General features: G+C 37.3%; 1 protein-coding gene across 1 annotated transcript in view; it reads right to left on the bottom strand.

Moving 5' to 3' along the window:
• Nucleotides 1–17,859, bottom strand: part of LOC134747591 (spectrin beta chain) — an 86,505-nt gene that overhangs the window by 42,933 nt on the left and 25,713 nt on the right. Inside the window, exons 2-3 of the mRNA XM_063682186.1 lie at nucleotides 7,632–7,799; nucleotides 1,633–1,784 (exon numbers count right to left, since the gene is read on the bottom strand). Coding sequence (XP_063538256.1) covers nucleotides 1,633–1,784; nucleotides 7,632–7,767 — 288 coding nt within the window. The 5' untranslated portion in view covers nucleotides 7,768–7,799. The remainder of the gene's footprint in view (nucleotides 1–1,632; nucleotides 1,785–7,631; nucleotides 7,800–17,859) is intronic.

Here is a 17,859-nt window from a genome sequence, read left to right as displayed (position 1 = left end):
TGTAAAGCCTGACCAGGAATATATGATCACGCGCCATGTTGCGGAATTTTACTGAAACAATTTTTTTCATACTATGCTTAACTGTCACCCTATACATGAGAATGAACAGCGCCCTCTTGACAATGATCATATATTACTGGTCAGGGTTTATGCTTATAAATACTTTATAAGTTCGATGATGATTGGTGTATTTCGTTTTAAAAAGTTTTGGTTAAGAACTTAATAACCTTCTCAAAATATCGTGTATATTACAGGTTGCTATGACCTAAAGTATTCATTATATAATCATATAAATGTCTGTAAGATAGGTTACCGAATCACATTATGATAATTTGACTAATTTTTATTACATAAGGTAATTACTAAGTTTTAAGTTACCATAAATGTCTAGCAAAGATATCCTATAACGATTAGACTATACTTTGCACTCAAAAACTGCATTTTATAGCCCATTGTAAATTTTAAATTTGCATAATTACTACTATACATATATTTTGCAAATGTAGACTAAACCTGTATTAGCAATAACATCGTCCTGATGTTGCTTTGTTAGTCTAAACATAGTGCAGACTGGTGACAAACAAATATTTACGATACTGTAGGTATACCGCCTGTCTCTTAAGTAGAGGATTTTTAACAAATGACAAAATACAAAAATCGGAACAATATTTATGGAAAAATAACTATGTTTTGAATTTGAAGTATTATAACAATATTTAAATTAATGCATTTTTAAGATGTAACTGTATGGGTCTTGCTTGAGCTCGTCTCCAGAGACTAAGGTTACATTGTATGTACAGTCAGCAATACTATTCGCTTAACACCTTTGCATACAAACTTCTATGCAGGGGTGGTGTACCTAATCGGAGCTAAATATATTAGATTGTATGTACCATTTATATAAGGCCCTATATTGTAATCCGATTATGTGGTAACAAGATATGTTTGGGGTTTCCTGTACTTAAAGCTAATCCGTCACAAATGTTTAAATATGGAGTAGGCTTCGTCACTAGATAGAAATGGTAGATAGTTGCATATGTATGTACAACTTACATGACTAAAGATTTTAACATTTAAGCAACTGAAATGGGCGAATGCGCTCTCAGATTAATTAGTCCCATTCAACAAAATTTTGCGAACGTTTTAAGAAAGAAAGAAAATACATTTATTTGACGCCACAACATAGTACATAAAAAAAACCGGCCAAGTGCGAGTCGGACTCGCGCACGAAGGGCTCCGTATCATTACGCGAAAAACGGCAAAAAAATCACGTTTGTTGTATGGGAATGGGAGCCCCCCTTAAATATTCATTTTATTCTGTTTTTAGTTTGTTGTTATAGCGGCAACAGAAATACTGTGAAAATTTCAACTGTCTAGCTATCACGGTTCATGAGATACAGTCTGGTGACAGACGGACAGACGAGTCTTAGTAATAGGGTCCCGTTTTTACCCTTTGTGTACGGAACCCTAAAAAGAAAGGCATGCAGACAAAACAAACATTTGGACGCTAAAAAGGATCCCCACTCAGCATAATGCCACAGACAGGTGACGGTGACGGTGGTTTTAACGATGACAGACTGTGTAGTGTAACTGACCCTTAGTGAAATAACCCCAGATCCCCAGATCACTTACCAGTCTCTCTCCGGAGAGCACCTCTAGCAGTTTGATGAGCATCTTCCCGTCTCGCATGTCCACGTAGAGGTCGCCGATGCGGTTGCCCACGCGCACCAGGTGGGAGTTCACCCATTTTTGGAAGGTCTTCTTCTGTACGCTTTCTCGTTCGTCTGTTGGACAAGAAGATTATTAATCAACGCAAGATTATTAATCAGAGTTAATTTGAGCGTAGATGACAGCTTTAAATGCTGCATTTCAATTGGTGACTAGTGCAGGAGGTGCGGGCAGAAGATATATAAGAAACATGATATTTTAAGACTTAATATGATTGGTCTATTCCTGAGTCTTCAGGCCAGCATTCCGCTTGCCTCTACCTTAGCAGGAAAAAATCAACGGATGCGGTAAATTGGATAGCATCAGTACTTGATTTAAATGTTCAACACAAATGTAAACCCTACAGAAGCCACAAACATTTCTTTCAAAACCAACCGAAGTTTCCAAATAGATGATCAGAAAGAATGGACCTGTCGGCCCGTAATCATAATGAAAATGGACGCTATAGACGTTCATTATATGTATATTAAAAGTAGGAAACAATGTTGACACAATAACCGCCAGTGGGGTCGGCCGCGGCGCGGAGACCAGATGGGGTAGTCCTCGACGTGTTCTGTCGGTGGCTGCATCGCGGTAACAGGCTGGGAGCGGTGTAGAGTATGGTAATCAATATATGTAATGTTAGATGAGGATTGTGTTGCAAGTCGTGGCCCGCGGACCGGAAAGGGTGCGAGATGAAAGGGCTTTATGCGGAAATGTGACAAGAATTAAGGTAAAAATGTGAAAGGAAGATGTATCAATTCAGCAACGACCTGTTCGCGTAATTTCATTCCTACAGAGTCGGTTGTCAATAAGGAACCACTTGCACAAATTAGCATTTAGAAGTCGTCCTATATTGGTTAGAAACATATAAGTACATTTTGCCTGAGAAGATCACAATAACGCTTTCAATAATAAGTAAATATTTACCTTCTTGCTGGATTTACGTCCTAGAAACAAACCACACATGTAACTTATCAATACACCTACAGACCTACATCCACACACTGATAATACCGTTTACAAACTAACCTCTTAGCTCACAGACCACTTTATCGTAATACACCTCAAGTCCAGGAACCTCAATATCGATCCCTCGTTTAATCAGATCATAGCACTCTGTAGATGTCATGTCACCAGCACTGGGTTACTCAGGCAACTGAGAACACAGCCTCCGAAGGAACGGGAAGAATCAGAGCGACTAAAAACAAACTGGCTACAGGGACATTCGATACCAATGCTCCAGATATTGACAACTTTAGGTCCAGTCTAATAACTACACTAGTTGCACCACTCAGAGACGTTGGATTTGTAAACGCGCGTGTGTAAAAATGAGAGTGCTCTTGAATGTTTAGATAATTCTAGTAGTATCGATAAAGCCGTATCAGGAACGGATGATTTAATGGTAGACACGGTTGTGCTATTTGTAAAATGTTTGCTACCTCTGAACTTGGTACAGGAAAAGCGGAAACGGTGGCATTTGCAGATAAGGGAATACATATTTGCCTGCTTCGGCTATTTTAATATGTAGTCGTAAATAAAATAAAATATGACAAATAAATTATTAATTCAAATTCAATATTATTACTTACGTATTCGTAACTACCGGACTATGATGATTCAATATTATCGTAGTAATTATTTAATGGTAATTACTACGAACAAGATTCTTACATAATTACTCTTGAATGCATTACAATGAATAGATTTACTACAACAAAAAACTATCATAATATAGAAATATTAAGACCAAAGACCGGCAAACCACTCATTTTCCTAAAAAGTTACATTTCTGTACAGTTTGTTGTTGGATCATTTATATTTCAACGCCATGTAGTAAAAATAGTTACTTCAGCGTTGTAACATAAAAAAAAGAGTTATTGATTAGTATTTAGGCCTTACATTCGACTCTGGCCTAACATGGGGACCACATATCGATTCTCTGTGTGACCGCCTTGCTGCCGCTTGCTTCGCGCTCTCAAGGTTGCGCCAGTCTGCACCCCGACAACGTCAAAAAGGCTTACTTTGGCTATTTTCACTCCCTATTAACGTATGGTATAGACCTATGGGGTGACGCCGCGGAGCGCGAGAGAGTCTTCAAACTACAGAAGCGCGCAATTCGTGTAGTCGCCGGTGTCAAATGGGACCACCCTGCCAAAGAACTGTTCACTAGTAACAAAATACTAACGCTACCCTGCCTTTATATCCTAGAGGTAGCTAAACAGGTAAGGTTTAATTACGAACAGTTCCAGTCTAACGCTGCGGAACCCAAATACAACTTAAGGCGCCGCCACGAACTTCGTCCACCCCGCACACGGCTGGCTAAATCTAAAAAATGTCTGCACACAATTGGCCCTAAAATCTATAACCGAGTCTCTGAAGACATAAAAACTGCGAATAGCTACAATTCTTTCGTACTCAAACTTAAAAAATACCTAGTCTCTGCTGCCTTCTACTCGTTAAACGAATTCTTCTGATAGGAATAGAATGTCACATGAGTCCTGCACATTTAAAACATTATAATATTATATATAATAAACATTTGGTTAACAATTGTGTACCGAATTTATAATAATGCATGGTAATTTTAATAATTTAATGTATATGAATAATAATGTAATTTAGAATAGCATTGTAAATTACTATGACGTGTAAAATTTTAATTTTATTAATAAATGATTGTATTGTATTGTATTGTATTGTATTAGGAGACGGGTTTGTCAACTAAGTAGATGTCGCGTATAGCGCCATGACTTTTTGTAAGTAAATGAATTGTCAAACGTCAACTTTTGACAACCAGAGTTACCGCGTAATGCATAGACATAGTATGGTAGTTATAGACATGAAACCGAGCGACCAGGGGTAAGAGAAAGACATATTCATGTATTGACAGGTTAATGTATGGCAGCATAATCTTTTTTCTCTTTCACTCTTATAAATTTCGGTATTTCGCCATCGCCTCCTACCTATGCTGCCATAACCCGACCATGAAAAAATACCCGGTCGGTGATAAGGACAAAGCATGGCACTATTTTCTCTTTCCTCTTATAGGAATCGCAATAAGACTATCTTTCTCTATCAAAGAGTGTCAGGCCCTTGGCGTATTGTGAAGCTATACATATAGGTACACATATACAGCTCCATCTCAATTCCACATTAGCTGTCAAATTCGAAGCACAAATTTGTCTTTGCATGTGGTTATACAATTAGTGAATTTTTGACTATCCTAATTAATTACTAAGCTTTTTTAACATTTTAGGGATAACTTCACACACACTTCTCTATTAAGGTATTTTCATAATTTAACTGTAATTACTAACTAATCATGTTAAACATTGTTTACTTTCATAGGTTTTCCTAATATAATAAACAAAAAAATAGCGTTGTTTTACAGCGCCATATAATTTACAAGTTAGTCGCTATAATTATTGTGAAAATAAAAATATCTGAATTTGACTACGTATCTTGTTACTTTGACAGCGCCAGATTCTCACGAAAGCATCTTTTGACGCCTCTTCGTCCACTCGTATAACAAATCATCGGCAAATCAAGGCCGTTCATACATTCAGTCGAGCGCAATGTCGCCGATCGCGTGCATACAGGTCCGGCCTTACTTCATTATTGAAAAATAAATATATCGTTCCATTCTGAAATCTTTATTATGTACACGTCTCTAAAGATATATTATAGGTTATACGGTTATCAGTTACCTTCGATTGGTTTCACAATCGCTTATCTTGGTGCAGGATAAGCAAGTTCGCTGACACAAATACTAATAGGTGTCTACGTGGTTGTTTCTAGGCATGAATTGATAAACTCACTTATGTTAATTAGTTAATTACAATCGTATAATACATATACTATATCCATGTATTGATCTAGGTTAAGCACTAATAGGTGGGCACATGTAGGGCGTAGTTGTGATTCTTTCATTATTACAATATATTAAGTGTTCGTATGTATGATAAGTCTTATCATGGTTAGTTTTGCGGAGTTCTTTCAAATGCTAATCAACTACCGATAGTGAATAATGTACCACAACTACAATGTATAGTTTGCTCCATTAGTTATAAATATAGGTATATGTAGGTTTCTTAACGTTACTTTTCTTCACTGAAAAGCAACTGGTAAGTATATATAAAATAAAATCATATTTCGTACAAGTCTCAATACACTGATACGAGCCGGAGTAAGGACTTATGAAGAGGATTACAACATTTTATTACTGAACAAATTCAATATAAGCCATCTGCATAGTAATGTCACGACTAAGGGTATTTGAATATGTAGTCACGACACTAAATTAAATTTCCTGCATGAGCCCTTACCGCGTTATTATGGGTATTTAATTGAATGTAGAATTTAATAGCCAGTTTACTATGTTTATTGAAGCATAAATTAATGGGGCTTAGGGGTTATTTCATGAAAGCTCGGTACTTGTAGTATGTACAAGCGGAATATACTCTTATAGTAAAAGGGGTTAAAAAGTAAATTCGAAAGAATCTTAAACCTTATGATTACAAAATGGTCAAAGAAACATAACATTGATTTCGAAAGTTCTATGCACTACCTCGCAACATTGTTGCACAGGTTGTTAGGGTTCCGTACCCAAAGGGTAAAAACGGGACCCTATTACTAAGACTCCGCTGTCCGTCGGTCACCAGGCTGTATCTCATGAACCGTGATAGCTAGACAGTTGAAATTTTCACAGATTTTTGCCGCTATAACAACAAATACTAAAAACAGAATAAAATGAATATTTAAGGGGGGCTCCCATACAAAAAACGTGATTTTTTTTTGCAGTTTTTTGCATAATGGTACGAAACCCTTCGTGCGCGAGTCCGACTCGCACTTGGCCGGTTTTTCTATAACGCGATTGGGTCGATAAATTGCCTCGGATGTAATGAGTTGTTTCATACTATATTTGTGTAATTAAGCACATCACACGCATATGTGTATTTATGTCTGGATTTTATCTATACACAAGTGAACGCATACATTTACAGATTGGAGGCTCGTTTAATTAGCCTGCCTTTAATGGCAGATGGAAAAAGCCTATCAAACCGCAATGACCATTTGAATTACCACTAAAGTACGTTATTCACTAATCACTTAAAAGCAATCGATATAAATCTTTAGGACTCATTCTCTGTTCTGCCAAGTTATTTAACATGCGATGCGATCTTTTTATTGGCAATCAGTATACTGGGTTACCATTAGCACAGACATAGTTTGTGATTATTGTAGAAGGACATTTAGTGCCACAGTAGAGTTGTTATCACATTAAACTTATTAGAAAGAGGAGGGAAGAACTTCTCATAATCTTGACAGTGAAACGTCTTCTAAACTACGCCTTATTGGTCTTACATGTCAGACTATGACATAAAAGATCCATCGATGGTCAGTTAAGAGTGTATGTTAGTAGCATAGAGTAACTTATACTAGAGCGGTACTGTCATAGTAAATTTTGTAACCCCAGTATATTCACTGCCATCTGTCGACACACTTTAAAACTAAAAATAAATATTTTTAAAAATACGATAAAATGTATTTAGATATGGATAAATGATTTTTTTATTTGCATTAATTATTTTTATTATTTTGACCCATGTTCTTTAACTGATATGCGTTAAAATTGTTAAATAACAAACGAAACCGTCAACGCCATCTATACGACAGTTGGCCAAAGCTAGTAGCGCCCTCTGAACAAGAATCAAATTTCTTGATTTTCGAGGCACGTTTTTTCCTTAGACTGTATCCATCTATTACGGAGTTATATCTATCTTTGTTAGTAGGTATCATATCTGTAGTGAGACTCAATACGAGATATTTTATATAGCCTGGATAACTGACAATTCGTCATCCTTATTGTAACGACATAGGGTCCACCATTGGTTAGTAAGGGAGTTGCTGTAAGTACTCACCAGCTAGCGCCTTAATACGCGATCGTTCGAATAGCCTCGAGGACGAGTTGCCGCCGTCATACTCGTACTCGTCAATGATCTCTTGCCCGTGGCCGATGGACGGGTCCCATCGGGACACCGTTATGTCGGTCGTCATCGCGACCCGGTCACCACGCCACTCTCAACCTTCTGGAAAAAAAACAAAATTAAAGGTTAATTGTTTTTCGGTCAAAATAGGAGAAGCAGTAGGAAATGCATCGTAAGTAGAACTCCTTATTTATTATTATTCAGAGCCCACTGTGTCCCACTGCTGGGCAAAGGCCTCCCCCCTCTTTTTCCACTCGTCTCTGTTTAATGCTATATCCGGCCAGCCTGTCAAGAAGGAGTCCAAGTTATCCCGCCATCGCCGACGAGGTCCTACGAAGTAGAAATTGCAAGACTCATCAAAAAATGCCCGAGAAAGATCGAATATAGTGGCGATAATTAAATATAATGCCAATGATAATTTGACCAATAAAAAAAGTCGCAAGAAATTACTTCGTAAGTCGCGGTAAGATCAAAAATTATAAGGGACTGTACAGTGACTGGCAACAAGACTGTCAAAACATAATGCGCCAACAAAAATTGGCGAAAATTATATTCTCTATTAACAAGACAATAGAGTTCAAGTTTACAGATTTTCGTAAAAAAAAATTACGGTTACAACTGTCGCAGATTTCATTCAATGAGGCGTCAGACGTGAATCAGCGGTTCGACAGATTGTTACTATAACCGACTTTTCAACCCGCATACTACTCGAGTGGGGTAGGGTTGGGGGACCTACTAAAAACTGCATCCGTAGGGCCTAGGCTTTAAATAGGATATTGTCATTAGTAACGAAACCCACAGTGACATTCAACATTGCAATTATTTAATGGTAACTGTTTACGTATTCTGTGAACATTCCTTAAATAACTGTTTGGATTTTGAAATATGCCAATCTAACGCTATTAGGTGCAATGACTGAGGCTAATCATAGTCATCCTAAATTAAGACTGTCTTTCAAAACCGTTAAAACCTTATTAACCTTGAATTAACACCCAAGAAATTACACTATAAAATAGCGAAAACCAAACTAATATCCGTGAATGACAAAATAAACAAATCGAAACGTGAAAATCAAGACAACTGCATTTGATTGTGTATTTTTATTCGGCCCAATGACATCATGCCGGTGATAAGATAAGATATGGAGACGTCGGCCGCGCCTTGCCGGTGAAACATTATTTAATCTAGGCTAAATTGTAACAGAACCTGGAGGAACCAATTCGAACGTACATTTTGACATCAGTGATGTCATTTTGTTATCATTCGCCCGTGCATCTCGCTCGGACCAATACATGTACGGAAAAATAAGAGCGAAATGCATGCGCGAATGATAACAAAATAACATAATTTACATTCGAATTGGCCTCCTGGCAAATGGTAGTCAGTCGTACCGTAGAGCAAATTAACTGTTTCACAAGGTCAGTGCCGCAAATTCTATGATTCAGCGTTACGTAATGTCTACTAAAAGGCAGTATCTATTTTCCCTAAACGTATAGGTGCCTATAGGGCGACGATGAATAAGAACTGATAGAACGAAGCCGTATATCTGCGCACGCAATAAAACTTGTTTTCTTATTGATAAAGTCTAACTAAACTTTGAAACCATATTGAATAATCAAAAACTAAAAATTATGACCATGATTCAGATTTTATACCATATTTTAATTTTATAAGCACAAGGTATTAGTGAATTAATAAACTTGGCCTCAAATCAATTAAATGACGCCAAAGGATGATTCACATTCGAATAGTTATACAGTGAATCAAAAATAAACCTATGAATCCAGGGGCCCTATTCGAGATGCACAACTGTCAGTTTCGGCTTCAACATCAGTTCAACAGTGGAATGAATCATTTGTTCATCAACCGTGGAAAGTATCATTTGGTACAACCAAAACTCATTCATTGAAAAAATTATTCAACAAAAATCAACTTTGTTTTCTTACTACTATACGGTTTAAAATGGCTCTGAACTCGTCGTGGTTCGGTTTGGTTTCGTTGTCACCTAACTGTGGATTGCTAATGTCAAATTTACCTATTCGACAACACACGATTTCTTCCATTCAACTGAAGTTCAACACGTAACGTCACTTAACGCATGTCGAATACCGCTCCTGGTGTCATTCAAACGAAGCATACCTAAATCGTGATGATCCAGTCAATTTTATCATACAGCAGGTAAACAACGTTCAACGAATTGCCCTTTGCAACCCACATACATATACTACAGGGTGAGATTTTTACTGAGACGCAACCTAAGAATAACCCCTGTAGCATGAACATACATCTTGGAAACCTAAGCTCTAAATCTAATTTAGTACGACTCTCAATTAGTCGGAGAGTATTAATTTCTGACATGACTCCGCTAAGTGTCCTCCCGGGTATTAATGTCAGTGGAACGAATTAACGTATGTAAGTAGTTGTTGAAATAAGGAACTAGGCACTAGGTCTTTGCAGTGCGAAATAACAGGTTATGAAACAAAAACAAGTACACGACGTACACGTTAAGCAGGCATCAGAAGAAATCAGGACTTTAGAGTGGAATAAAAGGTTGCACTAAAATGCACATTAAATAAAAAGGTTGTACTAAAACATACTGACTATAGCAGTTTAAGTCGATTTTTAACAAGGCATTGTTTTGGAGATTTAAAATTACTAGTAAATTGCTTACCTACAAAAAGCTACAACACATCTTAATCCTTATCGTATTTTACATAAATGTAGGGACTTAAAAGTATTTCAAGAACCAGCAAGCGAATTAAATGTATTTCTATGTCTCATACAGAAATTATTGAACGACTTGCTTGAGTCATTATCGATTAACACATTTCTTAGAAATCATTACATAGTAGTTACTTCTTAGTTCTTACGTAAACCCCACAAAAAGCACAACGGTACTGTTACAATATTGTTTTATTGAGCATTGTTAAATATATTATAACATCTGTTTACAGGTACCACCGTCACGTTCGCAAACCTTATTATAACGAGATAAAGTATATTACTGCTCAGTGTATTGATGTTACAGCATACATGACTATAAATAGTATAGGCTCACGAGCGGCCTTCTCACATAATGGCACCGTGCGAAGGTCCCCTCGGACCACAACTCCCTAGCTATAGGCAACGTCACATAAATCGTCGACAATCATACAAAAAGATAATCGGGTTCTACTCGGGTACTGATTGTTGTAAGTTATTGGTTGTCACCAAAGTGATTTAGAACTTTTAGAAGTCAATTTCTGTGGTGGGATATGATAAATATTAAATATAGATATTTTAATAATCAATTCATTTTTTTTCGTAACAGAAAATGATTTGATTGTATGGCTACAATACAGTTCATAAGTTAACTCGTTTACAAAAACCATCAAATGGACGATAAGATATGGCCTTCTAAGAAATATTTTCGATTATACATTATCAATTTTAAGACTCGGATGTCCAGACAGGCTATCGAGTTTTAATGACTATCTACTATAATTAACCTCAAGTTCACATAACTGCGAGAGGAAAAAAATACCCCTGAAAACTATTATTAACTTGTTTTGAGTATACTTTTTTTAAAGGTTAGCGATTTTAAGTTTATTAAGGCGATTAAAAACGATTTGACATATATAATTTGGCTTTATTTGCAAATACAATTAAGTTTTATATAAAACTTTATAGTATCTGAAATCAAAGCAAAAACTGCAAAAGATTTCAACGCCAGACATTTTGATACAAATTTCAGCTAAGTTTGTTATTTTTGTACGCTCAAATGTAAATTCGTAACCAAATCTCTTAGTTCCGCTAGTAGGAATCTGAGTACGATTTACGAGATAGCTTCTTCCTTTCCATTATTTAAATTAAAATACCAACTACCAATCCCTAAGGAATGCCTCACTTTCCATCACGTATCATCATTCCTATTTAGATAATAGCAAAACTTATCATCATTGTACCTTATTTCGTAGCAGTAAGGTTTAAGATCAGTCAACAACGTGTTCGATGGTACCTATACTACCTATATCACTGCATATTTATAGATCAAAGCTGTCTGTATTAAGACATCCATACTACAGACTATACAATGTAAATGGGATATGATTCGATGGTAGAGTAATTGAAGATAGCAAATTTTGTGAAAGCAAACACTTCAAGTATTATCAGAAGGCTCAAATACCAAAGTAAATAAAAGCCACTTTCAGGTAGAGAGTAGAGATAGAATTTCTGAGTATCCATTAAGTACATTTTTTTTCACGTGAATTTTCTTAGTGCTATCATTATCGTATTCATATTAAGGTATGAATTAAAATCCTTCGCTGCTCTTGGATGTTGAGTCTCGTATTTCAGAAGTATATATATGATAGTATATTTGCGCCTTTTAAAAATTTAAAAACTGCAGTCAAGATCATAAACATTTATAGAATTCCTCACCTTAACCTATTGAAATAACGTGAAAAATTATTTATAAACAACCTTGATGTATAATTTACAATCATTACGCAGTACGCACTATACGTTAAGCACGTGTTACATCGTCGGCGGGGCGTGTCGCTCATAATCCCATAAATTCAGATGTAACCTTGATATACAAGTAAGGTAGTAGGCGTAATCGAAGCAGTCTAACAAAGCTATATCGACTAGCAAGGTGGAGGGGTCGACGACCGGATGAACGCAGACATGGCGTCGGCAATCCATGACTATTAGTTATACCATGGTAAACCATAGACATGGTGGACTGGACTTATTTGAATTTTAATGCGGTTTCGGCTCAGTGATCGGTGATTCAGTAATCACCATAATGATGAAAATGATTTTAAGTATGCTAGATACATACTTAAGACGACAAAGCATCTCATCCCTTTTGCACAGTACAGTATACTAAAAAAATGTTGGGTAATCTAGCTAGCGCGGGACTGGAATCGAGCAGTACCTAACATGTGCTAAAGTGCCTGATCTTTAGTATCACGCGTCAGTATTTGCTTACGTTTTTATCTGAGCGGTAAAAGCACACGAGTTGGGTTTTCATGAAGAAATGTTTAGGACTCTACTATTCAACTGGTTTTCTTGGTGCACATTAGCACTTGATCCTACAGTTGTTGATGAAATGTATTATGAGAGTCAAGTTAGGTCAGCTTTGCCTAAAGTTATGTTTGTCTTCTTGCTACTGCTAGTTTGTATTGAGAAAGTAACACCCAAGTTACGGTAAGTAGTACTTTTATGTTTATACGTTAGTATTCTCTCCTTTGAGCTTTCTGGTAACCTAAGCACCTTGGTGTTAACCAAACTGCAAACAAGATTTGTACAACTTTCTTTTCTAATTTTTTCTGTTTGTTGTCGCAATGAGTAGAAACCTTGACTTCAAACTGGTAAGTTGAATGGAAGATGGCAAGTATGTAAATTTAAAAGTGATTCAGCTAGAGAAACCTAACTATCCAAATACTAAACTAGACGTAGTATGACCTTAATGGGGTTGGCCGGCGAAGTATGATAGCGCCAGCATAGCTTGTCACGTCAATCCCTACAATTGTGTCAAATTTATGTTTTTTTTTTAAATGGAATTTGATGCCATATGGATGCCAGCCATGCAGCCCTTTAAGTCAAATCGCATAGAAAAAGGGGCAAGCTATGATGGCGCTATCTATGCAAACCTTTGACAGTTGCCAACCCCCATTACGGCGAGTCTCATTACGTGTGTGTGTTGGACGATTTTAGTCATATGAAGTTCAAATGAGCTCATAGTCATGCTATAAATCGTCCCTTTCTTAAAGATAGACCTACACGATGGGATAACATGGTTCTATGTCTTTTGCGATAATCGACGTCTAATTTAGACTACGCAAATTAAAAATTGTTTACAAAATGTATTTTATACACTTTTGAAATAAATACATAGTCAAGGTATGTTAGGGTTTTATCGCACTTATTTCATAGGTTTCATCTAGGTCCCAAGTCCCAACAACTATTACATACATTTTATCCTTTGCGGCAAAATATATAAGTTATTTCAATTTACAAAAAAAAACGTTCTTCATAGAAACAAGAAAATAGCATGAAAACTTCAGTGAAAACTCTTAAGCCTCGTTTTCGGATGCAAGCTTAGCACACCGCACAGTGCACGCAATGTTTAGTTTCGCCAAACAACGGTAGGCTTTCTATACTCCCGCGACGTCTACTAAACGACTAGACGTTACGCTATCCCTATTATGAGGGGATGTAACTATACATCGTCGTTGTAGACTACTTCCCAGACTGTATTATACACGAGGGTGACGTTTAAGAGGACACGGGAGTGGTAATTTCTCCATACAAACGTACTCTACTCTTTCCTCCGTTTTGGCCCTAGAGCAATGTTTTTTTTAACGTAGATTAATATTATCAATATCTGTGTCGGCCTGTTTTGCTTTTTTTGGTATATTTATTTTTTTATTAAGAGCTAAAGCACTTCATTTATTTAAAGCAATAACGGCCTAATTTACTAGGCCGCAAAGAGAATCATTAGCATTCAAAACTGACATCGATTAGCCTAAAAAGCAAAACAGTCCGACACAGACCATTTAGAACTCAAAATTTCGTTACGTTTGGTTAAGTTTTGGAGGAGGAAGCATTTGAGTCCGAAGCCTCGTTTTTTGAGATTTTTACGAAGGACTTTTCGCCTAACCTGGCGTTGTCCTTATCGCGCTAGTTTTAGGAGCCGCTTTCGTTAGCGAGACGGATATATTCACCTAAACTAATTTAAATCTCAGCTCCCATATCCTCTTAATTCGTCACGAGCCGCACCGGTTGCAATATTGCGTGTTTTTTGTGGATATTTTGATTTCTAATTTATATAGGAACATCGGGCTAAGGACAGCCCTACATGAATATGACATGATTGAGCGGAATGTCACTTTTGCCTCCATTCGATAGAATATATGAGACGGGCGCGTTATCTTGTCATTATCACGGCGATAATTGCGTCCCTGATACGCCTGCTGGTCGTAACATGGACGCAACTTGAGTGAAAACGTTTCGCTTTCATAATCCATTCCATCCATATGTGGGCGCCAGATTGTCGCTTGATGAAAAGATGTTTCATCGAGTAAGAAAGTGATCTGGAGCCGTCATACATATATGACATAATGCGAGCTCAGGCGGGAGGATGACGGATATCCTGGCTGTATAAGGGGCTTGTGCATTTAACGGGACAATGTTACTTGCGTGTCATTCCGTCTTCTTCAGGTGAATGGGTTGGATTAAATGCTGTGAATCATCGGACCACTATCAGAAAATATATTGAAAATTTGGCAGAAATGTTTGAAATAATTTCTGGAAAGTGCTATTAACGTGAGATCAAAAAAACAACCGAGTTGACTAAATTTTTAAAACAAGAAAATTACGGTTATTCTATCCCAGATAGATACTAAAATGACAGTTCATACTACTTCATACCCAATCATCATGTTTTTGTAATTACTACAAATAAAATATATTCTATTCTATTCTATTCTAATAAAATGACAGATCGCTTGGACAAATTGGGGCAATGGAACTATCATGTCTGGGATATAAAAATAAAAACAAGGTTTACACATTCGCAATTACACGTTCGCGATAACTCCTAAGCTAAAGCACTATACAATACGGAACGGTATTAATTTTATACCCACGAGTAGTATCCATAAACTCCTTCCTTGGTAGCTATAAAACTGCAAGTTATCGCCTTATACGTAACGGTCATACTCCTGGTACTTAAGAGTAACGATCGGTGAATGGAATAATGATATGGTCTACATTTAGGTCATATCGTTGAGTTCATTAGTCTGCGACAGTTATCGCTCCAGGAGGCGCATTCGCTGTGAGATACATAAAATCAACATCAACCCAAGATGAAATTTTTAATGTTTCGCGGCTCCAATTCCTCAAGGAAAACATATGTAAGTACTTCCTAGTTTGTCCTCTCTGAATCACTTTCTGACACAAATGTCTAAAAGCGAAGAGCTTATTAACAAGAAGAGTCGCTATGAGTAGTTATTTCGCTACAGTTTCCGAGCCAAGTAAGTGCTTTATTCCTTACAATCCCGTTTCATTTTCGATTCGTTACAATGTTTACTTTCTCATTATGCAAAGTGTACATAACCTTCCTCAGCAGTGCATGGCGAAGCATAGTATCGCAAATTGAGTAACCATTGCAGAAAAAGTTGGTGAGAATGTTTCTCAATCAAAAACTGCAACGCTTTCCTCAGGCCCATGCTGGATTAGATTGAGCAAGACCAATTAACACAACAAACTTGCAATAAGTTTTTGAACGGCCCTGCTGGCCGTATTTGGAAAAATATTCACGACACCAACTATGGCCACAGATTATATAATAGTTCTTACGAACAGATACTTATCTCTCGCAAAAACACCAATACCTACCGTTTTGATACCTACACAAAAATACAATGGAGTGACCTTCAACGCGCCGCTCCCCGCACCGCGCGCACCAGCACAACGCTAGGGTTGCCGACGCTTCTTTCAAATAGTTAGGTAGATATTTAGCTATAAATGTGTCGTAAAAAAAATTACCTTCATCTTTAAAACAATTTAATAGTACCTACGTAGCTTGTAACTATCGTAAAAATAATAACAGTAGGTATATTGAGGATGTCTACTTACTTTTGCTCATCCGTCGAAAGAGGAAAAAACTATATTTTTTATTTGTTTTGTTGTTTCTGCATCCATCCACACTACAAGCTGTGCTATTTGTTTGTGACGAAGACATTTCTTTGGCATAGCACGCGGTGACGTGCGTGCGTGAGAGCGTGTGGCAACCAACTGGCTAGCTTGAGTCCCGCCGGCGGGAAGCGAGTCGTAGGTATAAATCCGAGCTCGCGCGGAGAGTTCCATAGGCCTGCTATGGCATACTAAGAGAGATCCCAAACTATAGCGTCTTTTGAGCGTCGGCATCTAGCCAACTCTTGGCTGCTCGACGCAACGTTGGCGCAACTGCGAAGCGACGCCATTTCCATAGCGCTGATTAGACGCCGACGCTCAAAAGACGCTAGTGTGGGATGGCCCGTCTGAGTTTCCGGTCTGAAATTCTTAAGATAGGACCGTATTTGAAACCCATTTATAATCAGCTATAAAATAATCTACAAACTGTTACTTTCACAACATATTCATACACACATCACATTTAATTGCGTGAGAACGTTTATTTAATAATATAAACAATGGCCAATATTATCTCGCCGCCAAACACAAAATTACCCGTCAATTTCTATTCATGAGCAGGAAGCGCTGTTTTCCAGCTACGATTTCCATTTAAATTGACAGATGACGTAATTCTTATGGGTATGGATATAAGGGCCATGGTTGGTTGCGGGTTGCGGGTAACTGTTAATTTTGTGCAACGGATGTAGAATTCCGTCACAGTAGGCCGCGTGTCGGCTGCCGCTAACAGTCGCATTTCTAACCGCAGTTTGTATTTTTATTTGTTTTTTTAATCAAGCTTATTGTTCTTTAGGTCCGTATCGCAAGATCATAATTATTTTTAAGATCGATGCGATGCCTACTGGTTACAGAACAAAACCGAGGACTTATATACCGCAAACATCGAAAATCGGGCATCGGGCTATAGGAGATCGAGACCGATAGAGACTTAATTATGTGACCGTGATTAATCACACGTAGTGCAAAACCAAGTGATCACGATCCTCAGTAATGAGGGACAGAGAAGAAGAAGAATCTAACATTTTGACTTACCTAATGTATGTAAGAAAGGGAAAAAACACAAATAAATTAACTAATTGTGAAGTTTTGTAAAGTATAATGAATAAGAAGGTAGCGCACGAGGGGGTTCGCGGCCCTCTATAATCATGAATTTTAGTCCGCAAGTAGGCCACAAGGTTCATACTCATAACTCTCATTAGTCAATGTTCCATAAGGCTGTTATCACACTGGCGCCTCATCTGAAAAACGCATAGGCGTGCAGTGTATAAAAGGATGCATTTTGCGAAAAAAATATCGTAAATATAGTCCACAGCAATTTTTTTATCTATAAACCCATGATAAACTTCTTAAAATTCAGTCGTTTTACTAAGACAAACTTACGAAACATCTGGAAATATGTCAGTATAGGTACGTCTAGTTTCTAGGCAATGATTTCCAGTCGTGGACAAGTGTTGACATCACTGCCGGCTCCAAAAATAGC

This window comes from Cydia strobilella, chromosome 15, assembly GCF_947568885.1.
Source record: "Cydia strobilella chromosome 15, ilCydStro3.1, whole genome shotgun sequence".
Lineage (NCBI taxonomy): Eukaryota > Metazoa > Arthropoda > Insecta > Lepidoptera > Tortricidae > Cydia > Cydia strobilella.
Note: the sequence above shows the minus strand (reverse complement) of the source record. Positions and strands in the feature narration are given on the sequence as shown.